This window comes from Caretta caretta, chromosome 12, assembly GCF_965140235.1.
Source record: "Caretta caretta isolate rCarCar2 chromosome 12, rCarCar1.hap1, whole genome shotgun sequence".
Lineage (NCBI taxonomy): Eukaryota > Metazoa > Chordata > Testudines > Cheloniidae > Caretta > Caretta caretta.
This window is the reverse complement of record NC_134217.1, coordinates 8,265,722-8,293,501: the sequence shown is the minus strand read 5'-3', so window position 1 is coordinate 8,293,501 and position 27,780 is coordinate 8,265,722. Positions and strand designations below refer to the sequence as shown.

Below are 27,780 nucleotides of genomic sequence, written 5' to 3'. Positions count from 1 at the left end.
TAGATGGACCTTTGGTCTGACCCACTGTGGCCGTTCCTATGTTCTTATTTCAACACAGAACAAAGGTTCATTCCCAAGTTATACACCCTAAAAACTGGATTTAGAATGGGAATGCTGATAGACTCTTAACTACAGCAGCCCTGTGAATGCTGGCATAATGAGTGTGCATAGAAGGTAAGGACTGTTATTAAGAGTTTGCCTACTAAAGTATCCAAAGCAGTTAAGAAAGTTGCGAGAGTTTGGGAGGAATGAAAAAGTTCAGTACAGTTGGGAGGACAAATTAACCAATTAAGCTGTTGCATCAAGATGAATTGTGATGGCGAACCCCACTTGGCCTGGTAACAAGACCTTCAGAGATCAGTCAATTTATCTTGAGATTCAAAGTCTTTACAAATAAATGAATGTTACCGATCAATCCTGTTCCCATCAGTGTACCGGGAAGGGAGGGGTGGAGATTTTGTTCTAAGAGACATTGTGGAGAGGGTGGCAACAAAGGCGACCCCATGCTTGCCGATGGGGAGGGGGGCCGAGTGAGGGCATCCAGCTTCAGCAGTGTTATTGAGCATGCTCAGTCCATGTGAGCATGCTCAGTACAAGCCAAGCAGCAAATCGTGTGTGTGTGTGTGTGTGTGTGTGTGTGTGTGTGTCCGGATTGACCCTCTCGGGGGCAATCTGCAGTGGGGAAGGTTTGTGCCTCTCTGGCTTTAGCTTGACAACAGATTTCCTCAGCTATTTTTCCTCTGGATTCCTGAGGATGGGGCTGCTTCCTTTCTCCCCATATTTGGTGTTGTGGGGTATGCTTTTAATCATAGAGAGAGGGGAAGGGGGAGTGGTCCTTTCCAAGCCAGAGAATTTGGCCTGCAGTAGTAAGCAATGCTCAGCCACCCAGGTTGCCCTGTAGGGTCAGCAAGGGTCCCTCTCAGCCTGCCCAGCCATCAGCCTTCTTTCACTTTTGAGTTTCTGGTTTGGATTGTTTCCCCAGCTCCATGTCAAACCCCGGCCTTCGTCCGTGACTCGCCTGGGAACTGGAGGGCAGCAAACAGGGGGACAAGTTGCTGGGTCTTAGGCTACTCAGCTGGGGTCTAATGCAAACTCAGGAACGAGGGCGTAGCCGGTCAGTAATGGCCGGATTGGAAGGTGGTTTTTGCAGAACAGCACCCCCTCTTGCTCTGTCAGATTCTTGTTACTGCAGTTGTTTTTTTGTTATAAAAGCACTTCTGATAGTGGGGGCAGAGGCTGGGGGGGAAAGGCTACGAATGCCTGATACTGGCTAGAAGGAGACGACTATTTGAGATCAAGAAAGCAAAAAACAACTCCGAGAAATGGATCCTGTCACCTGACCGTGTCTCACACTATTGGTAGTTCATGGCAACCTAAAATTGACAGATGCTACTTTGCTGTTTTGGTTCATTTCTACACACAGACACGCACTCACACATGCAGAGTCAAATACCTCCGTGCTGGAACTCCCTTGATTCCGGGGTCAGTTTGGCTTGTTTTGTTTTGTGTGCGGGGGAGTTAAGGTCTGTGTATTTTCACTTTCGTTTTACTCCAAACTACATCAACATCTCTCATCTAGAGCTTAACACTCCTGACACTTGCACACCTCTGAACTCTGTATCAGTGAGTTAATAGTAACGCTTTACCCTGCATTTCCAGCTGTTGAGATCCGAATCCGATTGTGCCAACAAATGCACATCATCTGTGAAATAGAGGCAGTGTTGTAAGGCTGATCCCTAAGCCCCCTGATGTTGAGGGGTGTCGTTCCATTGATTTCAATGAGCTTTGGATCAGGCGCTTAGTCTATACCATGATCCGCAAACTCACTCACGTCTTCTCCCATCATCTTTATGCTCCCAGAATTGCACAGAACAAATTCTGCAATGGAATATTCCCTGGCTTGCACAAAATGCACACTCAGGCTGTTGCTGGGACTCATCCAGTCTCATCTTTTTAGTTGGCAAGTGAAATGACCGATGGTGAAAGATGTTAGATGAGTAGCCTAGGAGACCAATCCAAAGTATAGGGAGCCTACCTGGGGAAGTCTCAGATCTGACAGAGATGGGGGCCAATATTAAGCCCTAAAATAGATTAAATAATGTTAGTGAAGGGTATCAGAGTAACAGTATGAGTTTCCCCACTCTGAGCCACCATCAGTATGTTTCAGCCCTGGGCTTGGAGGGATGCCCCCGCCCCCAACAGGGGATAGAAGGTAATTCAGTCTCCATGGCCCCTTCCTTTCTTAGCCTCCCTGCCAAAATAACCCACAAGCCAGTTGTGGTGGGCTGGTGGCTTTACTAGAGCTTCGCAGTTCTGTAGCACTGCGCCTCTGAAAGCACCATCCAGGCGTGAACTAGGCCTCAGAGCACCTCGGCTGCTGTGATCTCCACGTGGGAATGGAGGTACAAAAAGACAAAGTGTCTTGCGGAAGGTCACACAGTGACAGAGCTGAAAATAGAATCCAGTGCTGCCCTCTTCTAATCTCGAGATAAAACTGTCTCACGCACACGGACATGAAACCCGATGTGTAAGGAGCTAGATTGAGTCTACCAACTCATTTCTTCCAGCCCAGTCCTCACAGGGCAAAACACTTTGATCACCACTCACGTGGGCAGGATTTGAACTGTTCACCTGGAGATGAAAGGCCCTGTAGCCCAGTACTAGTCCCAGTCCCCTACTGCTCTCCTAGACAGAGCTCCTAAATCAAAACGCTGGTAATTGCATATGTCATTTTGTATTTGTTCGTGCGTATTTATATCCTGCTCTGTTAACAGTCCGCTTCTTTCCCCGTAGGAGGCTGCACAGGACAAATCATCCACTTACATGCTCAAAACATGCATCCAAGAACCGATGTCTATTGAAAGTGTGATGTCTACGGGGGCCGGTAATTCTACAGGAAATGGAGGAGAATCCACAGTTACATTTGAAAATGTAAATGTCTAGAAAGAAAGTGACCGTCTCAGGATGCAGGTAGGAGATCTTCAGTTGGGTAGGGCAGAAAAGATTGTGAGAGTAGAACATGGACATGGCAGGTTTTGTGTTGCCAAATGGGCCATGAACGTGTCACAATTCCCACTGACGTCAATGGCGCGTGACTAAAAGTGGCTGCATCAGTCCCCCAAATAGGCAAATATAACCCCACTCCTGGAGTCCAGAGCCTCCCAGCCGCTCTGTTTTATGACACTGTGTGAACTATGACCCAACTTGCCCTATCAGTGAAGTTATTGATGATGAAGTTGTACATAACTCTGCTTCTGTTATTTATTTCTAGCGCAGAAGCCCCCGAGCCCCCCAAAACGAGGATTGGCTTGCCATTGTGCTAGGCATTGTACAAACACACACTCCAAAAAGAGTCCCTGCCCCAAAGAGCTCCCAGTCTAGGGTTCTGACAATAACACAGCAGGTGAATGAAACAGACAATTGGCTGGGGATGGATGGGCAAGGGAACAATAGAGATGGGGTTTTGTATAAGCAGCCTAACCAAACAGTAGGCAGTAGTGATTTGGAAGTCTTAGGGTGAAAGCAGGTTTCCATTATTCCCAATTCCACTGCTAACCTATCCAGTTTCTTCCCTCCAGCCCAAGATGGAGGATATGGATCTCCAGAGGGCCATAGCAAACGCTCAGCCACAGCTGGTGGAGTCCCTGAGTCATACCCCTGAGTGGCTGCTTATGAAAGCCAAACGTTTCCTCCCTCACATGGACCTGAGCCACGTGGATGGAATCACTGACCGCAAAAAAAAGGTCTTGTTGCTCCTTGACACACTTGAGAATGCAGGGCCGATCATTTGGAAGCAGTTTATCCAGTGCGTCTGCATGGAAGGCAACCTCCCCATGGACCTGGAGATACAACTCATGAGTGCCTCAGGAGAAGGTAAAGGAGAAAGAGCTGGGGGGTTGATCAGTAGCAATTCACACTGAAACACAGTCCCCACTGGCTCCTTCCCAAACAAGAAGCCAGAACCTTGATCCCTAGCATCACCACTCCTAGTAGTACAGCTGATGGGCGAACTTTGTCCCTGGTGCAGCCCAGTGGCTTCGACAGAGCAATGGCAGGAGTGAATTTTGCATTATGGGAGTGGATGTTTTAGGATGGAAATACAGTAAATGGATCAGTTTGGACCGTGTCCACTTTGCTCGTTCTGGCCCTGATCCTGCAAGATACCGAGCGCTCTCAATTCCTGTTGACCTAACTGGGAGTTGAGGGTGTTCAATACCTTCCAGGATCAGGGCCTGTCTCTGAATGATCAGAACATCCAGTTCCCAAACTGGAAATGTGCACAGAGGCAAAATCGCTTTGGAAGGACTCAGGGCATTGACTAGTCCAAATTGGGACTCTGGTATGACAATGTGTTCTGCCCCATAAGGATCCTGAGAGCTTTGGTGAGAGGACAAAGAGTGATTATAATATATACATCAGTCATTTTATTTCACATGCATAATTATATTAATATTGTTGTTTAAATCATTATAATTGAATGTCCCACCCGCTGGAACAATTTATCCCACAATCTTTATGACTTTATAGCCCTCCAAAGGTCGTGAGGTGGTTTTCTTCCTTTGCAAACATCAAAAGAAATGTCTTCCCAGTCTGATCCATACAGTGGAATACGGGAGGTGGCTTTCCTCCACGTACGCTGTCGTCATTGACAATGAATTCCACCGCACAGAGTGTTACAGACACCAAACTCTTATTTAATAGTTCCTGACACATTGGGTAAAATCTTGAGCCCCATCGACTTCAGTAGATCGAGGATTTCACCGAGGGTATCTTCTCTATTTAGCAGTTGGATATCCTCAGCCCTCAGCTTCCTGCTTAGCAGGAGGTTATGCAAATAACTGACGGCTCATCTAAGCAGACTGGTCATGCAGGCAGTCTTGTTATTGCACATTAACCCTGTTTGCCTCCATGAATAGCCAAGTGCACCAGGAGCAACCCACACAGAAAAGGAAAGGGGAACAAGGTTAAATCCAGCCACAAGCTAAAAAGAACTGTCCTGTACTTTCTTTGATCCAGAGTTCAAGCTAAAACAAGGTTTAGCCTCAGAGTTTAGTGGGGGTGTTTTTTTAAAGTTTCTTAGGTTGTAAAATCTCTAGATCAGGAGTTGTGGCTTCATGTGTTTATTTCACATAGGGTGGCCAGATGTCCCGATTTTATAGGGACAGTCCCGATATTCAGGGGTTTGTCTTATATAGGCACCTATGACCTGCCATCCTCTGTCCCCATTTTTCACACTTGCTGTCTGGTCACCCTAATTTCACAGTGTCTAATACAATTATTGTGATGGGCGCCTCTGAGTACTACTGTAATACAAATATTAAGTAATCATTTAAAATAGTCATTGTTCATGGTTTTTGGTACCAGGCAAGTACAACGCAGGGACTTTCTACATGCATCTCTCTGCTTCCTGCTTTCAGCTGGGCCCTGGAAATGGAAATACCATAATACTGAACTGATCTCATTGTACTTCCAGCTTGAGCAGAAATAACAAATGCTGGAAATGACAGGAGAAAGAGTCTGTTCTTGGGAGTTTAATGTTTTTTAGACCAAAGATTCTCTGATAAATGCTGAGCTTTATTCAGACCAAAGCTCCAGACCTTTGGAGGTTCACTTATCACTAATGATACAGTGATCAACATTTACCCTGAACTGGGTCTGTGATTCTGCAGAAGTTTCACCAGCTCCTCTCCTTGCCACAGAATTTTGCTCCAGAGTCTTTTTCATTTCAAAAGGAAAATGTTTTGTTGTTCTGATTGTGAAGAGAAACTGCCAAATGGAAGCCATGTACAAACCAGTGTAGTGACGTCTGTCTGAATCTGCAGGCAGGCAGCCTAAAGCAACAGCTGTGAAATAAAACACCTGTTTATTTCTTTGGGGTGTTTACTCTGGTACCTAATAAGTTCTGTATTGTTAACTATTTAGCTTAGCAGTTGTGCTTATCTCACAAGCCAAAAACATTTCCCACACATTCCTGGATAACAAAAACCTGAACTATTCTCCACCAGCTGCTGAAACGTCTGCCTTTTCCTTGACAGCTATGATGCATTAATCATTAATGTATCATCAATACAAAAATCCATGGCAAACTGAAAATTTAACATCAGCCCGGAATCTCCAGGCTTCCACTCTGGAGTGATGCAGAAACCAGGTGATGCAGGAGTAATCAGGTTACCTAACAAATGAGAGTGTGGGTCAAATTTAGGCTGAGGCAGGTTTAGTACTGCAAATATTGTGAGTCCCATCAGAGCAAACTGCATTGTGTAAAAGTTGAAGCTTCACACCTCTCTGGGAGCAAAAGATTAACTGTGAGTCAGGGCACATATGAGGAGGGACACAGTGCCCCATGCCTGTTTGCAACACAGCAGACTATTAGACACTAGTCAGACATTGTACCGGGGTTTCCTCTGCAGCACTGTGTGTGTGTGTTTGCATGTTGCATACCTTTGGTTTTGTCAGGCTGGTAATGCCACAAACAGGTGAGCCTAACCCATTTGGAGCATGTTATAGGGAGGCACTGGCAATATCCTAATTTTATTTTAAATTAATAATTGTAGGTAATTTAAACCAGGAACAAGAAGCCTTTGCAGGAGCAAGTACTCAGTCTCCTTCTCAACCTGGAGGTAAGCCTGGTATCTATGGCATGAATGCAAGGGGATAACGTTCTAGGAGCTTCCCAGCTCTCTGAGAGGTAGCTGTCTTGGGGGTAGGGTTGCCAATTTTGGTAGGACGTATTCCTGGAGGTTTCATCACATGACATAATCTTTAATTCCTGGAGACTCCAGGACAACCCTGGAGGGTGGGAACCCCTACTTGGGGGTGGAGCCAAAGACCAGGACATTGCAATAGTCGGAACCACCATAGAGTAGGCCACAAACTGAGCCCAGACAGAAACGCACTGTGAGGGAACCCGCTTGTACCGTGTTCTCTCATTCTCTACACGTTGCAGCTATTTGCCAAGGTTTTGATTTCCCTCTTCGTGTTTCAGAAAAACCCAATAAGCCCTGAATTCACCAGTGGTCTACTGATTTGTTCTTCCAGTCTAAAGAAGCTCCTAGCCCCAGTGCATTATAACATGACCCCCTTTGGCTAATTCACTACATTTGAATGACTGGCCTCACTGAGGGTTAGTTTGAGGAAACTCATTTGGTTTTATGCTGATTTAGTGATGCTTAATGCTTGGCTGCCTGGTTTCCTGACTACGGATTGTGGTCCAAAGGTCAGTGCAAGGCCTTTAATCCAACGTATCAGGAAAGGCTCAGACTCCTCCACACACCCCAGTTACACATGACCCCCACCATGCGGTTCGTGGAAGCCATGTAACGGCCATCCGCGTGCCAAGCCTTGTGTATTATTAGATGGCTGTTACACCGCTAAAGAATCTCAGTGGGTGCCTCTCATTCGAATGGTGTTTGGTTTCTAAAAATCAAACCACTGGCATACCTCCCCGCCCACCCGCCTGAAGAGAATTACAGCAGATGGAGAAAGGCTGTGGTAAATATTGCCACAGCACGATCACTTCCTGAGCTGGGAGGCAACTGTCCCACAAGCCAGCAGTGACAGAAGAAGCTTGCTGGGTGTTGGTTAGCTTTTATATAGAAAGCTCTCACCTTACTGCTGCATCCGCCTCAAAGGTGTAGGTAACTAGAAATAAAAACGCTGAAACGAACCCTTTGTATTCTGTGCTCTGCAATGTGAAAAAATCTGCAAACAGAGCACGTATAGCTGAATTTTTGAAACCTGGGGTGTCAATGAGTGTCTGAGAACAGTGCAAGCTGATTGCTGTGTAGGGCTCTGTGCTTGGACAGGGACAGGCTGAAAGTCAGTGGCCAAGTGTGATTTTGCATGGTAGAGAAATAATTGAGCAGAAGGCCGCCGTGCTCTCCATTTGCCTAGGAAGTTCCCATTAGTGTTGTTAAGTGCTGAGGAGAGTGGTGAGGGCTGCTAACTTGTTACAGCTACTCCGTGCTCCTGTGCTCGGTGCTCCGATGCCAGCTGCACTGGCAGCTAATGCCGCTTACCCCTTCAGGAGACCTCAGTGTTATTTGTCAAGAAAGACCACTGGCTGTTTTCGGTGGCGAAGGCACTTGGCCAGGTTTATTGTCAGCAAAGCACAGGCCTAGTGCCTTGGCTCAATGGTTACATGTACACTCACACATGTGTGCCCGCAACAATGGCACCGGGCTAATCGGCACACCAGGATGCTGTCCCCTAGGCAGGACAGCAATGCCCCCCGTAGGACTTCTCCTTTTATACATGGATACAAACAAGTTACGTATTACACTCCGGATGTTACTTACCGCCCTTGTACCTGCTAGTTAGAACATCCTCATCCATTATCCTGTCATCCCCTCCTTATCTTACGAGGGGTCGATGTGTTCTTGTACCATCCCTTAAGAATGTGTTTACACAGTTACCTGAGAGATCCGTGTGTTTTTGTCCAGTCAGGGATGCGCTGACTTGGTTCGCTGACACCTGGCGCATTGCTGTTCTGCCAAAGCCAGGCCTACTCCCGGTTCAGAGCCTTTGCTTCATACAGTGACTCCTGCTTTGGGCTCCAGCCAGGCGTACTTCGGTCTGTGAATTTAGAGACTGGCTAAGGTTTGGTCTACACTTAAAAGTTAGGCTGACACAGCTACATTGGCCGTGCGTGTGAAAAAACCCACACCACTGAGTAGCACAGTTTTGCCGATCTATTCCCCAGTCCAGATGCAGCTACACTGGGGAAGTGGTGTTCCTACATGGATGGGAAAAGCCCTTCCGTCAACATAGGCTGCATCTGCACTCTGGGCTACACTACATTACGCAGCTGTGCTGGGAGAGGCACTGTAGTGGAGACATACCCTAAGGACTGGAAAATTAGGTCAACCCAGCGATGTAGCTCAGGGGTGTGAACAATTCACATGGAAGAAGTTTTCTGTCGACTTAGCAACCACCTCTCGGAGAGGTGGGTTTACTACAGTGCCGGAAGAGCCCCAGCAACTGTGCCGCTGCAGTGTTTCTAGTGTAGACGTAACCTGAGGTTCAAATTCGTAGGAACACGTAGCTCCTGCAGGGTGCCAGGCAGCATGTGGCTCTGAGTCACTATTGCCAGTGGCCCTGATGTCTTATCATTTGTGCATGTGCAACGCACACCTACGTTTTGCACTTGAGGGTTTACACACACACAGCTAGATAGCCATGCAGTCCTCGTATCCCCAGAACTGTGCGTGCACGTGGAGCAAGCACCTGCATAAAATTGGCCTGCGTTTGTGTGTGCGCAAACATGACTGCAAATTGGGACCAAGATGCCTAAATTACAGTGTGGTTATGGAAAGGTTAAGGACATTGTGGGCTGTTTTCTGTGGTACAGTGTGCAGCGTTTGGATCTATTACTGCAGTCTTGAATCCGCAAGACTCGCTCTCTTCTACGTATTCAAAACCACATCCTACACAACTACCTCTGACTACTTCCTTATATAATGTACAGTTGAGAGGATTTTTTAAGACTACAATACCTATACCTCTGAATCCACTTCTACCTACAAAATCTCAGTATGGCAAAGTCCTGGCCCTTTAAAATTTTGTCTGCCCAGCTCAGGTCTCTTTAGACTGTAAGCTCTTGGGGGCAGGGACTGCCTCTTACTATGTATGTGTGCACCACCTTGCATCATGGGGGGCCCTGATCCCAATTGGGGCTCCTATAATATAAATAACTAATAGCAATGAGAGATATCCTTTATCAGTAATGTTAGGAGCTAGGTGAAGCCTTGTTATGGAGTGAGTTAAAACCTCATTGAGATTGATAGGTGTGAACACATCTTTCAATTAACACAACTGTAAAGGATAAACCCCAACCTAAACCACCAGGAGTATGTGAACCCACCCAGGAGCGTTTGCTGAGTATTGTTTTGAGTAGGCGTGTGCAGGAACGGAAGGGAGGGAAGGCAGAACACAGAGAAACTGAAAACAGACAAAAATTGTGAGAGAGACAGACAGCTGGAAGAAGCAGCTGGAAGTGCAGAGTCTGACCCTGGAAGAAATCTAAGGAAAGGCTTTTGGGGCGGGGTGCAGATTGAGAGAGAGCTGTAACCATGTTCCATTGTAACAGGCCAGATTTCATAAATTCCGCTACCCGATTCTGTCAGGGACTGGGGAATTGCGCACACACATCCATCACAAGAGGCCAGGTGACATCCCCGCTGGTGGGTGGACTCATTCTGCCTGATTTTAGACACCCATGAATGTCATCGGTTGGGATGTTTGGCTCAGTCTTCATTAGGTTTCTGTCTTGCTTAGGAAAGGGGGTTTAAAAAAAAAAAGAGCCGGAGGGAGGAAAATTCAGATGCAAAACTGAATCCGGCCCCTGCTGTGCCTGGCCGTACTATGGTAATGGACACTTGAAAACGCTACTGTAACTAGACGGCTCATAAGGGGGACTCCTCTCTCCCTGATCCAGAGCAAGTCTGCCTGTTAAAGGTGAATGGCCTTTGTGGGGAGGCTGGAATATGCACTTAGATTGCATGAAAATAATTGCTACCTCTAATGAGCCCAAGAAAGAGCTTTGGAGGCTTTCAAGACCTCCCACTGAATGAGGCTCCCCCATTCCAAGCCACGGCATCCTTGGAACTCTGGTGGGGTACCGATTCATGGCTCCGTGTTACCTGTGCAGTGAGTTCTCTTCTGCCAACGCCCCCGTGCTCAGGTAGAAATCCATTCGCATGCCACTATGTGCGGCAAACTGCCTCTGTCACTCTGCTCCAAATTGGACCAGTGTAAGATGATCAAACCCCAGTTAGCCGGGCAGCCCTCCAGCTTTTAACCTGGATATAAATTACAGTTAGGAATTTTGAGGCGCTTTAACCAAGCAAATGGTTTTGTTAAGCAGCTGGTGCACTCTGGGTGCTGCTTATGATGCTGACTGGTATTGTCTTCAGTCTAGCTGGCAATGAGAAAATAAGATCCAATGGCTGGCAATGGAAGCTAGACAAATTCAGACAGACAATCAATAAGGAACAATGAGGACTATTGGCCCTCGCAACACTTGGATTCTCGATCACTGGCAATTCTGAAATCAAGATTGGATGTTTTTCTAAAAGACCTGCTGTAGTGCAAACAGGAATTAATTCAGGGAAGTTCCTACTACCTGTGTTGTATAGGGGGCCAGACGAGATGCTCACAATGGACCCTTCTGGCCTTGGAGTCTAAGAATGTATATTGGCAGTCTCCGTGCACTTCGTAACAGTCCCTCGGAGAACGGTCTGGTTAATGTGTTGGTGATCAAAGGGTCTTAGCACCGTGCGTCTTAACAAATGGTGAAAGGATCCGTCGAAATCATCAGACAACCGTTTTCTAAGTCTGAACACTTTTTTTTTATAAATACCCCTTTTAATTTAAAGTGTTGCCAGTGAAGATATTTCAAACCCACAAACAGCCTCTAATGTTACACTGAAATTTTTATGCATCCAGTCAACTGTGGGATCAAAGTGACAGAATTTACACCCTCTCCCTGATACATGAAGCACAAATGAGTGTTACCCCCACAAATCAGGTGATGTTGACGTTCTATTATCCATCCCCATATAGGCATGCTTTTACCTCAGCAGTTGCAGGGTTTGGACTGGCTGTTGTTGACGGGATGATGTACCATGTGATCTCAAACTCACAATGCTGCATTAAGATGTTTGCTGCTTTTCAACTTTCAGGACTTGAAAGACGTCGTCATGGAAGCAATTCTCATCCCAATGGTAAAGAGTCTAAACAGCAACGATTAGGTAGGTGGATTTCTCAAACGATGCAGGAGCATGTTTGTATTGGTGTATAGTGGTGAGCGTAGCTGCCTTACAAGCAGTTGACCTGGGTTCGATTCCCAGCCAATGCAATAATGGATTTTCTCCTTTGTGGGGAGGGAAAGCTCAGTGGTTTGAGCATTAGCCTGCTAAACCCACGGTTGGGAGTTCAATCCTTGAAGGGGCCATTTAGGGATCTGGGACAAAAATCGGGGATTGGTCCTGCTTTGAGCAGGGAGTGGGACTAGATGACCTCCTGAGGTCCCTTCCAAGCCTGAGATTCTATGCTCATCTGGGGGGAAATGCCAAGTTATTGACTTTGTATGAGTCACATACAGTACCGACCCAAGGGTCCGTTATTTTTCTTGCATGCCAGTAAATAAATCAAAAGCACCACTAAATCATCCTTATGGGAAGCCTGTGTTGAGAAGCTGCATTATCTCACATGCAACTGATCTTAAAAAGAACAAAGATGTTTGCAAAAAACTGGCTCAGAGGTGCAATAAAAACCCTTCTGGAAAAAAATGGATTAAAATAATCTAGAATAAAAACCTTCTGATGGAATTACGTGCCCAGAAGGTATCTCGCAACTTGTTATGCATGAAAGATTTTTTAATATTTTTTTAGACTGGGGAACCAGTTCAGGAAATATGCACATTTAATACAAAACTCCAATACGCCTTCAGAGCTAGTGTGGCACATTTGAAAATGCCCTTGTAGGATTTCATAACCCAGAGAAATTGAGGAGGAAATACATTTCCACAAACTGTAGGTGGAACAGAATAACACCAACATTGTCCATATGGCCTGAGCCAATACCCACAAAACATTAATGGACAAATTATAGCTGACTTACATTGGTGCACAATAGGAAGCAACAAAGGGGCTGGAGAGAGCAGGGGTTGTAGGGAGCTAGCTAGCATTTCCAGTAGGTACTAGTGTGTTCTCAGAGGGGGCATGTCTTAGGAGGTCAAGAACAAGGCCTTGATCCCACCACATTGTGAACTCGGAGAGTTGTGTGGAAACCGAAATGGGTGCAAAGCAAAATGTTGGATTTAGGCAACTCTCAGCTTGGAGGGGGCTGGACTCTGATCCCAGATCAGGATCCAAATTCATGACTGTAATTAAAGACTGTATCATAATGCACATGCACAAGGTGGGTATGAGTTAAGGTTGCACAGGCAACCCTAATTCTGGCATTGCCTAACTTTTGCGTGCTTGACTTTGCAACCTTCACATTCTTTTAACTTAGTTTTTTTTAAATGTAATTTCTAGGGATTTTTAAAAACTTAAAAATTGAAAAAATAAAACCCAGCAAAATTCTATCTTGTGGAACCATACTGATCCTCTATCTTGGTCAGCAGCCTGGCTGGGATATTTAGATCCACAGCACAGTCCTCTACCATTCAAACTAATGGAGTAGCTGGTAGCAGTAGAAGACTTATCTTTTATGTGGACCTTCCCCTAGAGGGGAATGGAGACACACATTTTACCTGTATGTTTCACACCTATTTGCTAGACAGCAAGGCAATGTTGAGACTCAGGACTCATGGATTCAATTCCTCAATTACTGGAGGCAAGTAAACTCTAGTTATGGACTCTTCTGCCCCTTCTCCCTCCCTCCCATTTCTCCCTGTCTCCTTCTGCTCCCTCTCCAGCCCCTCCGCCAACCTGGCTATCAACACCCCAGCTCCTGCCCCCAACTCCTTCCTCTGCCCCCCTGCTCCTGCACCTGTTGTCCCACCCCTGCAGCTATCCTGACCCCTCCACAGCTCCTACTCCTACTTCATCTTCTGCCTCTTTCTACTCCTGCCTCTTTCCTCCCCTTCTGGCTCTAGCTCATATCCTTCCCCAACCCCCATTCCTCACCTCTCTGCATTTGAACCAGGTTGTGTCTTCCTTTTCCTCCATGCTACCTGGGCACGAGCAAGGGTAGCTCTGAGAACACAGGAGAGGCAGAGTCTCCCTGCTCTCAATTCCAGTGCCTGCCGCTACATCAGCTACCAGGAGGAGCAATGTCACAGGAAGTCCAGCTCATCCCTTGCAGCCTTGGCGGGAGCATGCTCAGTTGCTCTGTGCAGATGGCGCATGTGCAGGCTGATCACAGATAGGAGCTGTGAGGGGATGGAGCATCTCAGTGCAGATGTAACCTTCAGAGAATTTAGCTGCCAAACGCTAACAAAGTCCTACTAATCATGTGGGAACTGAGATTTTTCAGAGGCTAATAACTTGGCCACATTTGGGCAAATTTTCCACAGGCACAGCAAAAGGCCACCTAAAAGTCAAATGTCAAGTCCCCCTGCTTCAAAGCATGGCTATACTACAGCTGCTCAGTGATGTGGTTATAAGGATTTTTTAAAAACAGAAATGGTTGAGCCATTTTAGCTAAAATTTTTTCAAAAGATTCATCCTGAGGCAGACACCCAGCATGGGAAATTTCAGCCTAAAGTTTGGCAAAGTTAGAAGAAACTGAAAATAGGGTCTTATAATGGGAAATGTCGGGCAACCTTAACTATTGGCATCACTACATACAATATCTATAATAAAAAAGAGAAATACATGCAGATGCCATCTGTAAGGGACTCTGCTCTCCCGAGGGAGTGAACACCTATTAGGTTGTAGTCATTGCCCTTTATCTCCTGCGTTCTTGGCAGCCTAACAAAACATCCTAGGATCTTGTTTGAAATAAAAATAGTCTAGTGTCTCTGGGAGGGATCTCAACAGAGAACACCTTTCCTCAGAGTTCATCAGTGTGTTACTGGGCTGAGTTTCATACAGAGAATTGATGAGATTGCTCAGAAGACGACAAGGCTATTTTGTGTATTTCTGAAACAGCCACTGGGGTCCTAATGGGGACATTTTCTAACCCTTGGCTAATTTTATAGATCCATAGATTTTAAGGCCAGATGGAACCTTTATGATCATCTAGTCTGACCTTCTGCACAACACAGGGCAGAGAGCCTCATCCAGTAATTTCTGCATCAAGCCCATAACTTCTGTTTGAGCTGTGAGCTTGTCTTACTCCCCATACTGGGTGAGGGAGAAGTGTGAATCCATAAAACCAGGTCCATGAGGCAGAGGATAGAAGACACTCTACTTTGGCAAATAACGCTATGTAATTGTGCATGCCTGTGGTTTGTTATTGCAAGGTCGCACAAAAGTGCTGCTTTGTTTACTAATTACTTAGTGTACGGTTGCTGGGCTGGATATACTGCTTTGCGATTGCAGGGCTGCTGGTATGGATTTATTGTTTTAAATGCAAGTTTAAGCATGGAGTTTTTAAAAAAAATTACATAGGTAAAGAATCACATGGACTTTGCAAACAGATCTGCCGGGCGGGGGGAGAAGTACTTGATACCATGAACCTCCCAATGCAAATCAGGATCTATTTCAGTGGTTAAGCAACGGGTCAGATCCTATATGAACAAGCACAGCTCCACGGTCTCACTTTTCATGAAGCTGATATAGCTGTTTCCCATTACCACTCTCACACACACTCTCTCTGTCATTCTGTGTCTCTCAGATTCAGCTGAAAGGTACCGGCATCTCATCATTGCTTCAATGTGCCAAAGGTATGGAAATGAGAGAGCAGCAGGAGCAGCTGTCCTGGGACAAGTACAGACACCAGCTTTCAGCCAAGCCTTCGTCAACCTAGTCATCCGGCAGAGTAAAGCTTCCCGACTAAAGGAGAGAGCAGATAAACCCAGAGAGGACTTGGCAGGCATGCAGGAAGCAGAGGAATGTGTGGACACGGCTGTGAAAGTCTCAGACCTGTTTGAAAGTGTCGTTAGCTTGGGTACCACCAAGGTTATCCTTTTGTTTGGCAAACCGGGGATGGGAAAGACCATGCTGATGCATAGGCTTTGCCAGAAGTGGGCAGAAGGAGCCTTGCATCAATTTCTGTTTACTTTTCTCTTTGAGTTTAGGCAGCTGAATCTGATCAGCAGAAAGCTGACTTTAAAGGAGCTTTTGTTTGACTTGCTCCTTCAGCCAGAAGATTGCCCTGATGCAGTATTTCAGCACCTCCTGGAGAACGCCCAGCGCGTGTTGTTCATCTTTGATGGGCTGGATGAATTTGTGGGGAACATAAGCCAGCCATCCTCACCTTGTTTAAGCCCTGCCCTCCACAGGCCTATGTCCATATCAGAGCTGTTTGCCAATTTCTGCTTTGGAAAACTTCTCCCTGGGTGCACGGTGCTGGTCACCAGTCGGCCTAAGAAATTACCTGACTTTCTGTTAAACAGAGCAGATCTGCTGGCAGAAATTTGGGGATTTGACCGCGAGAAGGTTGAAGAGTATGTCAGCCACTACTTCCACCAACATTCCTTCAAAGAGCAGGCCATTGCTCACCTGAAAAACAACAGCAAGCTTCTGAGCATGTGCTTGATCCCTGCCTTGTGCTGCATCGTCTGCGTCTGTTTGGAATATTTGCTGAGGAAGCGTTTGTCAAAGGTGGAGCTTCCTCAGACCATGACCCAATTTTATATCAAAATGCTCCTCATCTTTATAAGTAAGCAGCAGACAGAGAGCACTGTGAGTGAAGACACGCAGCTGAATAACCACAGGACAGCCATTTTGGGCCTGTGTGACCTTGCACTGAAAGGCCTGGAAGAGAAGAAGCTTGTGTTTTATGTCGATGATATCCCAGAGCATGTGAAAGAGTTTGCTTCCCTACATGGGTTGCTGACTGTCTTTGAGGTCAAGAGGAGTGACAGCCTCCCAGAGGCTGGCCATGCCTTTGTGCACTTGAGTCTTCAAGAATTCTTTGCCGCTCTGAACCTGATGATAAATAACGCAGTTGACGGAAACTACCTGAAGAAAAAGTTCTCTCTGAAGTCAAAGTGGACTTTAAAAAATGAAGCCAGGACCGAATTCATGGAGAATTTTCACACCTTTCTCTCAGGCCTCTCGTCGAAAGAGTGTAGGACGTTCCTCACCCTGCTAGCTGAACGAAATCAGGCGTGGGTGCAGGACAAGCAAGCCGCTATCTTGCAGTCATTGAAGAAGCTGGCAGCTACTCATCTAACGGGGCCCAAGATAATTGAGCTGTGCCATTGCGCCTATGAAACACAAGACCTTGAATTAGCCAAGCATGTCGGGAGCCAGTTAAATTTCAAATATGAATTTAGAAACTTTAGATTGACACCTCTAGATGTTTCAGCTTTGGTTTTCATCATTAACTGTGGCCGGGATTTGACTCACTTGGATTTTGCAGGCTGCCCCATGGAATTCGATTGTTTGGAGGTTCTAGCCAGCTGTAAAAATATAGAGCACCTGAGGTAAGTAATGCATGAAAGACATGTGCATTTAGATTGAGATTTTTGAAGGGATTTCTATGCCCATTTACCATTAAAATTAATGGGAAATGGGTATCTAAATTACCTAGCATCGAAGGGCTCAGATATCTAGCCATGAAGTCCCAAGCATTTCACCTCTGGGTTGCTGGGTCACAGCCAGCCAGCACTGATAGCTACTCAAATTTGCTGCCATCTGATTGCCGTTAGGTATTGTAGACGAAATGAGTCTATTATCTCAGTCCAGTTTCTACTGGACAGGTGCCCCATTGCAGTGGGCAGGTTCAGCGGAGAGCTCAAAGATTAAGAGTGAACTACCATTGCATTTCTAAAGCTGGTACTTGACAGCCTCCCGGTCGGGAGCTAGGGGGGCAAAGTAGGCACTTCAATCTCCAGAGCCGTCAATGTGATACCTTTTATGAGTGCTAAGTTCACTTTGAAGATTGCGTGCATTCCAGGTCACTGTGTGCTACTAATTTACCATAGTGTAAAGGTATGTTTCTCCAATAACAGCTTTAAAGCATTCAGACAAAATTCATCCCTGGTCTAACTCCATTGACTTCAATAGCTTTACACACAGGAACCATTAGTTGTTTCCAGTTCTTAAGAGTCAGATTTTCATTGCTCACTGATATAACCGTGAGCTGAAAATGTCCTTAAATAAGGAATTACTTATCTTTATCATAGGGCTAGCAGAATGCTCAGTCATACTGTCTCCACAGTTTAGTAACAGCTACTGCATGAAGTGTCTTAGTAACCAAGTCAATAAAGTCTTTCCCCCTTTGTACATTTGATTATGTTGAAATTGTATTTAAAGAACTAATATGTTTAGAAATAAAAATGATGCAATAAGGTGACTGGATTGTAGATAATGTTAGAACAAAACAGAACTCTTTATTTTTTTCTATCATGTTTTAGCCCACTTTTTTTTATTGTTTTAGCTTTAGGAGCAGGAAATATGGTGATGAATTTGCAGCTGCTCTTTCCAAAAGCTTACCGAAGATCAAGAGTCTGAAGAAACTAGAGTAAGCATTTAATATTAGGGTCAACCCATCTTACTTTGCTCTAGTGCTGAATAGGAATAGGGAATGGGTTCCCCTTTGGATTTTGTACCACCATCTTATGTCATATGTATTTTAAATCTTTTGCTCTGGTTGGTGTGGTCTAAAATATAATCTGTTGCATTTTATAGTGCTGCACAAAAATAGAAATCCATGAAAAATGTGATTGCATATGGTATCTTCTGTGCATTGCTACCAAATGCCAGGAGATAGCTTTTTGGTTTTCAGGTTTTCAAAAAAAAAAAAATCAATTTTTTTGAGGAAAGCAGAGACACTTTCTGCAAAAAAATGAGTTAAATTGAAAATCCAATTATTTGTCCAACCCCCCCCCACCCCCTCCCTAAAACCATGCTTCTATGGAAAATTTTTGACCAATCCTAATATCTGTACAGCATAGGAAGGATGGTCAATGGAGGTAGGTGTGGTGATCCGTGGGTTACTTGTCTAGGGTTGTCTGTCGGGTTCCACTGTTGAAGCTGACTGTGGTGTCCAAGAGGTTGATGCTAGTGTGAGCGTGTTCCAGAGAGCGTTTAATGGATGGGTAGCAGTTGTTGGAGTTGTGGTGGAAATCTATACAACAGTTTAAGCCGTCTGTCCAGAGGACGAAAATATGATCAATATATCTCACGTGTATCACTGGTTTCATGGTGCATTGTCTCCATGGACCTGTAGTAGTCAAATCCTTGTTACCTATTTATCAATGAATTATTTTAGCCCCAAGATCTGCCTAACACTCCTAACTACCTAAAATAAACCCCTACATTTTTGATAGACTGAGTCCAGTACAAGAAGTTTGCACACTTAGGCCTGGTCTACACCTAAAATTTAGGTTGACATAGCTACATCACTCAGAAGTGTGAAAAATTCACACCCCCGAGAGACATAGTCAAGCTGACCTTAGCCTCAGTGTAGACTCTGCTAGGTTGACAAAAGAATTCTTCCATCAACTTAGCTACCTTCTCTCGAGGGGATGGATTTATTATGTGATGGAAAAACCCCTTCCATTGTCATAGCAAGCGTCTATGCAACAGAGGTCAACCCTGGTCTCATTTTATGTCTGTATACACCTAGAACGTCAAAGGCAGTCTACCATTAACTATGGTATATGGTAGACGTGCAGTTCTGAAATCTTTGTTAACAACAGTAACTTGTTCAGTTTTAAAGCTACTTTACAACAGTCTTGGTTGGAACCTGGTCCAAAACAAAGACACATGCTGTAATTCTGTGACAACACACACACACAAGCATGTATACTTCCTTACTAATTAGGTACTCAGTTTCAGGAAGCGACCAATTGACTGATTTGGGTTGTCTCATGTAACAGGGCGGGACTCACCACTATGGTGCCTCCTGCTGGTTGTTCTGGGAATTAGCTCTGTCTTTTTGCAGGGCACCTTCCTCTGGTGGTGTCTCGCCACCGTGACTTCTGCTCCAGACCCGCAGCACCCCAAGGACTGTGGCGTCCTCTTCAGGACACAGGCCTCCGGCCAAGCCCCATTCTATTCTCTTTTCCTTCCTGGGGGGCAGCAGTCCTCTGTCCAGCCACTCACCTCTGTGGCTGACTGCAGCCCAAGCTTCTAGCCACTTGCCCCAGTGGCAAACTGCAGCCCTTCACTGGCCACTTCCCTCAGTTGCAAGTGGGGGCGAGGAAGACCTGGACCCACCCCCTACTCCAGGTCCCAACCCAGGGACCCTCTAGGCAACAGCCACACATTGCGTCTCCTTCAACCCCTGCCATCCCTTTCTGTGGGCCACTTCCCCTAGCCCTAGCCCCTTCTCTGCCCCTGTATCAGGGCTTCAGTCTTCCAGCCAGTCAGGCTGGAGCTCCCTGTCCAGCATTGCTCTGTCCAGGGTGCTGGCAGTTTCCTCAGCCTTTCAGGGACCCAGTCCTTTCTTCCTGGGCTCCCAAGAGGGAACTGCCCCGCTACCCTTCAGCTCTCCTTATATATGGGCCTGCTCTGCCCTGGTTGGCTGCTCATTGCAGCCCCTCTCTGGTTAGTTGTCTGCTGCACAGCCTCCCCAAGACTGTTTTTAACCCTTTCTCCACCATTGTGGGGCAGACGCCCCATCACATCTCCCAAAGAAAGTCTCTGTGTTACTTATCACTAGGTCTTTGCTCAGAAAACAGCTTTCAGCTCAGTAATTGTCCACAGCAGGACTTGACATGCAAACACAGATTGAGTAAAGGATAGATACAGCTATAGTCTTTTCCCAGTGTGCTAACAGGCAACCTGAACTGCTGGAAAATAGAAAGAGACTTTAAAGTGGTCTGTCTGAGATAGGTCTTTGGTGTTACCAGGAGGACTCCGAGATTGCTGGCCCAGGAACTGTCTTCTCTCTTCCAGGTGTCTTCAGCTTTTGAGAAATGATGTGCTGAAGGACACCAGTCGTTTTATCCTATTTCTCCTGGCTGGTCCAACTTGGTTCCTCTTTTTGGAGGTTCTGGCATGTTGACTTCTTCTGAAGATTCAAAATATCCAACCAAAAGGAGAGTCATCCTCTCTTACCATCCCATCAGGGAGCAAGGCATCAGCTTTTGAGTTCTTGCAACTGAGACTGGGATTTTCCTGTAATACATCTTGTCACACCAGCTAGTGTAAGACACGTTAGGCCATAACTATTGGTACACCCATCTTGGGACACACCTTGAACACTGGCTGGCCTGCTCTGTCAGCAGCTTATCTCCACAAGACCCTTTCTGTGGACCCCTTTATGGTGCGTCCGTTGGCCAATTGTGCAATTAATGCTTGTTTAATTTGCAGTTTCTCCATCAACATCAAGCTAGCTGCTGAAATGTCCAGTTTAAAGTTCATATAATTTATATAAAGTCTCTTTGTAATCTTTGGTGCTCTTTAAACATGTTTTAACAGTCCATTATACAATGCAAAGTCCCTTCAAGAACTGTTGTTCTCCAGAAGGCCGGAACAGCTGTATAAATATTCCATGCCTCTTCTCCTTGTTTTAACAACCACAGTAGGACCTTGGTATGCATGACTGAGCTGAACAGTTGTGATTATTCCACTCTGTGGCCAAGTGTCCTTATGCACACACTGTGTGGTTTCAATGCCTCTTCAGCACTAACTTGACAGCATAAGCATGCTTAATTGCAAACATTAGCCTTACTCCTTCACTTGATCACATAAAATAAAAGAAATCAGTGTGAATGCAACCTCGTTCTTTCCTGACAGGATTGCACAACGGGCAAACCCGGGCACTAAAGTTTACAATAAGTAATACAGTTGACTTTCCTTTTACACATTTTAATTATTCCATCAAGTTCCCCATTTTTTACGACTGGGCTCTCAGCAACATCTCCAGCAGCTTCTTCCGCAGTCACTTTCTTCAGGAATCCTTCTAGGAACTCTGTCATTCTTTCCCTTACCTCCCTGAGCTGAGGTCTGGGTTACCATCTGAATCAGAGGGGAGAAACTACATGCTAGGCAGATTTTATTTCAAGTTTATTTAGACTTAATAAAGTAGAACCCCAGCAAGGGAATTTGGTTTTTACCTTTTGAACTGTGTGAAGTTCTTGAGGGGCCCTGTGAGAAGGGAAACTGAGGCAAGGCGCTGCAGAGCCATGCTTTGCCTGCAAGGAGTGCTACATTTGCATTCTGGTAGCACCTGGATCAGGGATCCATTGTGCTAGGCACTGTACAAACACAGAACAAAGAGCTAGCCCTTGCCCCAAAGAGTGTACGTGAGATGACGAGGGCCTGGACGAGAGTTTTAGCTGAGTGGATGGAGAGGAAGGATGGGATCTTAGAGATGTCATGCAGGAAGAAGTGGTGAGATTTAGGCTATGTCTGCACTACCGCTTATGTCACCACAACTTACGTTGCTCAGGGGTGTGATTATTCCACCCCCCCCAAGCGACTTAAGTCACGCTGGCATAAGCGTAGTGTGCATAGTGTTGGCGGGAGAACTTCTCCCGCCAGTGTAGCTTCTGCCGCTCGCGGGGCTGGTTTTTCTAACTCGATGGAGCTTTCTCCCATCGGCACAGAGCGTCTTCACCACACGCGCTGCAGCAGTGCAGGGGAACCAGCATCGGCGGTGCATGACTCCTCCATGTGGGGAGGCTGTGAGCCCCCGGACGGTGGCCCCGCCCTGAGGCCCGCCCTTGCTCAGCCTCCTCCCCTGGAAGCTCCGCCCAGACTCCGTCCCCGGCCCTGCGAGGCCCCCCCCCAGCCATTTGTGCCTCTTCGCCCCATCCACGAGGACCCCCTGCCTGCCGCTTGTGCTGCTTTGCTGCCTCCCTCAGGCCCCCACAACCCACCTGCCGGTCAGCCAGCTGAGCCAGCTGGCCGGCCACTCACCCGCCCGTCTGCCCGTCGGCCAGCCAGCTGCTCGCACATGCCTCTTCACCTCCACCCATGCGGGCAGAGTGGGGACAGGATGAGGCAGGGCCTGGAAGAAAGAGGACGAGCGGGACCAGGGCCTCGGGGCAGAGCGCGGGTGGGGCCACGGCCAGGGCACCCACCCTTTCAGCGGCAGCGTGCGCCGAAGGTGGCAGGCAGGCTGATTGGGGCAACTTAGCCTCCCCTGGCCTCTTATACCCGCCGCCTGTGTGTACCCGAGCGCTGTAAGTGTAGACAGGCCCTTCGAGATGGCTGGGCCTGAAGGCCGAGGGAGAGGGCCAAGTAGAAGACCCCATGCGTGCGTTACAGGGAAGGCTGCGATTCTCCCACAGATTCCGTGGCTTTCCACAACCTCCATGGCTTCCGCCGCGGCTGGTGTGGCTGACTGCACAGGCACCCCATGGCCAGCCGCACCGGCTGCTGTTGGCGCAATCCGGGGCCAGCTGCTCGGCCGGTCCCTAGGGCCAGCCACACTGGCCACTCCTCGGGAGGCCCCGGACAGCTGGCTCTGGGGATTGCGTGAGCAGCTGCCGGTGCGGCTGGCTCCAGGGAGTGTTCAAGCAGCGGTCCTGGGGCGCCCTGGGGACCGCCCAAGCAACAGCGGTCCCGAGGTGGCCGGAGCAGCATCCCCAGAGGTGCCTGGAAACTGTCTGGAGAGTGATTCCCCAGGGAACAGCAGCCCGGGGCAGTCAACCCTCAGCACTGAAGGGGGGCCACCCGGAGCAGCAGCTCCCCAGAAATAGAGATTTAATCAGGGGTATTTTTGGTAAAAGTCATGGATAGGTCATGGGCCATGAATCTTTATTTATTGCCAGTGACCTGTCCATGACTTTTACCAAAAATACCTGTGACTAAATCTTAGCCTTAGTTATGGGGCTGAGTGACGCTCAGGCTGCTGTCCATGGTGCTGGAGAAAGAAGGGAGTGGACAGGGTTTAGGGTGGGAAAGATGAAGAGCTCCATTTTGGCTCTGTGGAGCTTTTGTTTGGAAGCAGTTTGGGATGTATTTTCCTCTCTACTTCCTGCAGCTTTCCCCTGCATGCTAAGAGCCTGAAAAGCAGGGAAATTGAATGTCAGGGACTCAAATTCCTGCAAGCTGCGATGGATGCGCAGCAAAGTGATGGTGCTGGAGTTGTCCCCAGGGGCATAACTTCCATTGCCTGAGAGCAGAATCAGGCCACACGCCCCTGCATCTTCCTCCTGGTCACCTGTTGGACGTGGAACCCAGGGACATCCCAGACACTGTTTCTGCCACGAGTCCGGCGGATTTGTATTGATCCGACATTTTCGATCTGCTTTGTGTTTTTTCAGGTTAACTGGTGGTAGTATGACTGCCCTGGGGCTAACTGGCCTGGCACAAGTCTTTCCAAACTGCCTTCAGCTGGAAGAAATAGAGTAAGTGACCCGCGTTATTGGGGGTGAGCGATGCTTTTAAAATCAGCTGAGAATTATTCGTGGGGGATATTAACCAGGCAAACTGATTTGCAGCTTGCAAGACAATCGACTGAAGGACCAAGACATGGGGAAGATGATTGAAATGCTTTCCAGAGTGGAAAAGTTAAAGATGATTGAGTAAGTAAGAGATTTAATGACTTAAGCCCATTGCAAATATCATCTCTGAAGAAGCAAATCATCCCGTCAAAGGGTCAAGTAGTTTAGGGTCAACATGAGGTCAGGAAGTAATGCCGGCAGTCCCTGGGGTCAGTCAGGGGCACAAATTTTTCACAGGGAGGTGAGCAGTCCAACTTGCAGCCCTTGGGATGATTTTGTCCATCCCCCAACTGAGTCTGCCCTCACTTGTAGCAGACCTGCTCTGCAAAATGGTGTTCTCTGCACAGTGGGACTTTACCATTACAATACGTGTGAGGTCACGCCACATGGAGCACGCCATTTTGTAGAGCACATATTCCTGGGTGTGGCCTGCGGAAGTGCCTCAAACCAGCCTCTGGCCCACAGCACTGAAAAGATTGGACCACAGATCTTCAAATTCCACCCAAATACCCCTACATCATGGAGCCCAATGACTTAAATTAAAGCAAAGCATTTTAGTTCTCAGGAGACTAAACTGTTGTGTGCCACTGGGGAACAGGAAAGGCCGAGACACAGTCAATGCCTGAGGCCCCTTCCATTAACCATTAGAACAAGCTACCAAAGGAAACAGTGAATTCAAGAGGAGTTTTGAAGTCTCTAGATCAAAACTGGTTGCCTTCCAAGAAGATCTGCTTTAGTCAAACACAAGCTACTGGGCTCAGAATGGGAGTAACAGGATGAAATTTGATGGGAATAATCTGATAGTCCCTCCTGGTTTTAATATCTAGGAAGCTATGTACAATTAGATTTCATTAAAAAAGAAAATAATCCCCAGCCTCAAGATTTTACTAAACCTAATATGAATAAAAATGTTTTCTTGGGATGTACTTGTGTATGCAAACATGGTGAGGGGGAAGAAGGATCGGAGTCAAACATGCCTCTGCCAGTCTGGAAAGTGGAAACCCTGATACAACAGCATTGGCCTCATAATGCACAAGAGCCTTCAGTGAAACAAGTTTTCAACTGAAAAAAGAAGAGAGTGAAAATTATCAAATAGACCAAGCTAATTTTAAGGCCTGTTCCTTCAAACTCTTACACATGTGCATAACTTTACTCATGAGCAATTCCACTGATGTCAGTTGGAGTCATTTTATGCCCATGCAAAAGTGTTTGCAAGATCAGGGTCTTATGTTCTAAGTTGAGTGAAGTCCAAAACTTAAATAAGCAGCATAAATAAAGTAAATGATATTTTTAAAAAATCCTTTGAGTTTTACTAGTTAGGTTTACTAGTTACAGGTTAGATTTTTTTAAGCATAAGATTTTTATCTTGACTGTATTACTTTAAAGTGCTGTACTTACATCTGTTATTTTGCTGCAGCAGACTATGAAAAATGTACTGTATGTATTAAATATTTTATCATAAATTCCTATGATATTGCAGCTGTATCACCTACATTATTAATAAGTGTTTTGTTTAGCAGAAAATGGTGCATAACTATTTTACTATCCTATAGATCTATCAAGTGTCCCTGATTCTGAACTAAGGGGCAGCAGTTGCATTTGAAAGAGTCCATAAAATAGAATTGAATTGCTGTCACGGTGCCTTCCCCATTCTGAACTCTAGGGTACAGATGTGGGGACCTGCATGAAAAACCCCCTAAGCTTATTTTTACCAGCTTAGGTTAAAACTTCCCCAAGGTACAAACTATTTTACCTTTTGCCCTTGGACTTTATTGCTGCCACCACCAAGCGTCTAACAAATATATAACAGGGAAAGAGCCCGCTTGGAAACGTCTTTCCCCCAAAAAATCCTCTCAAACCCTACACCCCCTTTCCTGGGGAAGGCTTGATAAAAATCCTTACCAATTTGCATAGGTGAACACAGACCCAAACCCTTGGATCTTAAGAACAATGAAAAAGCAATCAGGTTCTTAAAAGAAGAATTTTAATTGAAGAAAAAGTAAAAGAATCACCTCTGTAAAATTAGGAGGGTAATCAGATTCAGGGTAATCAGATTCAAAACATAGAGAATCCCTCTCGGCAAAACCTTAAGTTACAAAAAGACACAAAAACAGGAATATACATTCCATTCAGCACAGCTTATCTAACGAGATTGCTTATTAACCCTTTACAGGAGTTCTGACCTGCATTCCTGCTCTGGTCCTGGCAAAGGCAACACACAGACAGAAAAGGAGTACTTGTGGCACCTTAGAGACTAACCAATTTATTTGAGCATGAGCTTTCGTGAGCTACAGCTCACTTCATCAGATGTTGAAGTAGCTCACGAAAGCTCATGCTCAAATAAATTGGTTAGTCTCTAAGGTGCCACAAGTACTCCTTTTCTTTTTGCGAATACAGACTAACACGGCTGTTCCTCTGACACAGACAGAGAGAGCCTTTGTTTCTCTCCTCCCCTCCAGCTTTGAAAGTCTCTTGTCTCCTCATTGGTCATTTTGGTCAGGTGCCAGCGAGGTTATCCTAGGTTCTTAACCCTTTACAGGTGAAAGGGGTTTTCCTCTGGCCAGGAGGGATTTAAAGGTGTTTACCCTTCCCTTTATATTTATGACAATTGCAAACAGACAGAAATGTCTGTTGGCTGAAAACAAACAGTATAGTTTAAATGGTCAACAAATCCATTAGATGTGCGTGTGTGCATGAGTGTGTGTGTTTGTGTTGAGAAGCAGTGATTGTGTATTAAATAAAAGAGACTTACTATCAAATACAAGCAGCTGATATTGTGATGCTCTGACTATTATCCACAGTTTAAGCCATAATGATATTTCGGTGAAGTCTGTTCTTACTTTGGCGAAGGGAGCCACTACTTGTCCAAATGTTACTGAACTACATATAAGGTACTGGTAATATATGCTATGGAAATATACACTTTATTTCTCTAACTGTTGACTTTAAAAATTGACTTCTCTTTTCAGTAGAATTGCTCCTTAATAAAGATTGGTGCAAATTGAGTTCCAGTCTCTCCTCTTATTGACAAGTTGAAACATGGAGTTTGATTCAGTTACATTATACAATATGGAATTATTAAGGCATTGATTTTTACATGTTCATTTCACACATTGATTTTTCAATGTAAAATGTATATGTAACTGTTGCGGTTTAAATACAAGACAGGACAAGCTTTAAGCAAGCAAGCAGGCTGCTCTGCCGACGGGCTGGTCCGCCTGTCAGCTTTTCCACCCTCTCCTTTATTTCTCTCTCTCCCCCCCGCGCATTACATATTTTAATAGATAAAAGGAATATATTGGCTTTGTATAATATTTTTATTTACTAATTTTTATTTATTGTATTTTTTGTTTTTGGGCCTTGAGCCCAGTTTTGGGAGGCTTTTTATGGTTTATGCTATTTGGGCGAGATTTTAAGGTTCATGCCCTTGGGAGGAGCCGTGTGTGCACTGCTCCTACACAACACTCTGGGTGTGCCCTGGATGTTGCCAAGTGCATGAACTTTGCATGAATGCTACATGTAACATAATTTAAACTCTGTTTTTAAAACATGCAATATCTACACGGTGAGATGCCTTGTCTGTGCAAATGAGTTATAAACCAGTGAAAAGCAACTGGAAAAGCAACACTTTGCATTGCTGTGCACTTGATATGTCTTTGAACAATGGTTTTGATATTATCATATGTCCAAGATATTGGGTAAAGTGGAGACTTAAATTACAGATCTTACAACTAGTTCACATCCACGTGTAAACTCCAGGAGCCAGATTAATCCCTAGTATAGCTCTAATGAAGTCATGTTGGACACAGTTTGCT

The 27,780-nt window shown here is 45.9% G+C and overlaps 1 protein-coding gene across 5 annotated transcripts in view; it reads left to right on the top strand.

Annotated features, from left to right (window-relative positions):
* Positions 1-2,806: 2,806 nt before the first annotated feature.
* NLRC5 (NLR family CARD domain containing 5) overlaps positions 2,807-27,780 on the top strand; it is a 79,658-nt gene continuing 54,684 nt past the window's right edge. For all 5 annotated transcript variants that reach the window (XM_048816590.2, XM_048816592.2, XM_048816589.2 and 2 more), the window contains exons 1-9: positions 2,807-2,970; positions 3,579-3,873; positions 6,555-6,620; positions 11,682-11,750; positions 15,289-17,044; positions 18,001-18,084; positions 23,786-23,869; positions 23,963-24,046; positions 26,767-26,856. In XM_048816590.2, coding sequence (XP_048672547.2) covers positions 2,965-2,970; positions 3,579-3,873; positions 6,555-6,620; positions 11,682-11,750; positions 15,289-17,044; positions 18,001-18,084; positions 23,786-23,869; positions 23,963-24,046; positions 26,767-26,856 — 2,534 coding nt within the window. In that variant the 5' untranslated portion in view covers positions 2,807-2,964. The remainder of the gene's footprint in view (positions 2,971-3,578; positions 3,874-6,554; positions 6,621-11,681; positions 11,751-15,288; positions 17,045-18,000; positions 18,085-23,785; positions 23,870-23,962; positions 24,047-26,766; positions 26,857-27,780) is intronic.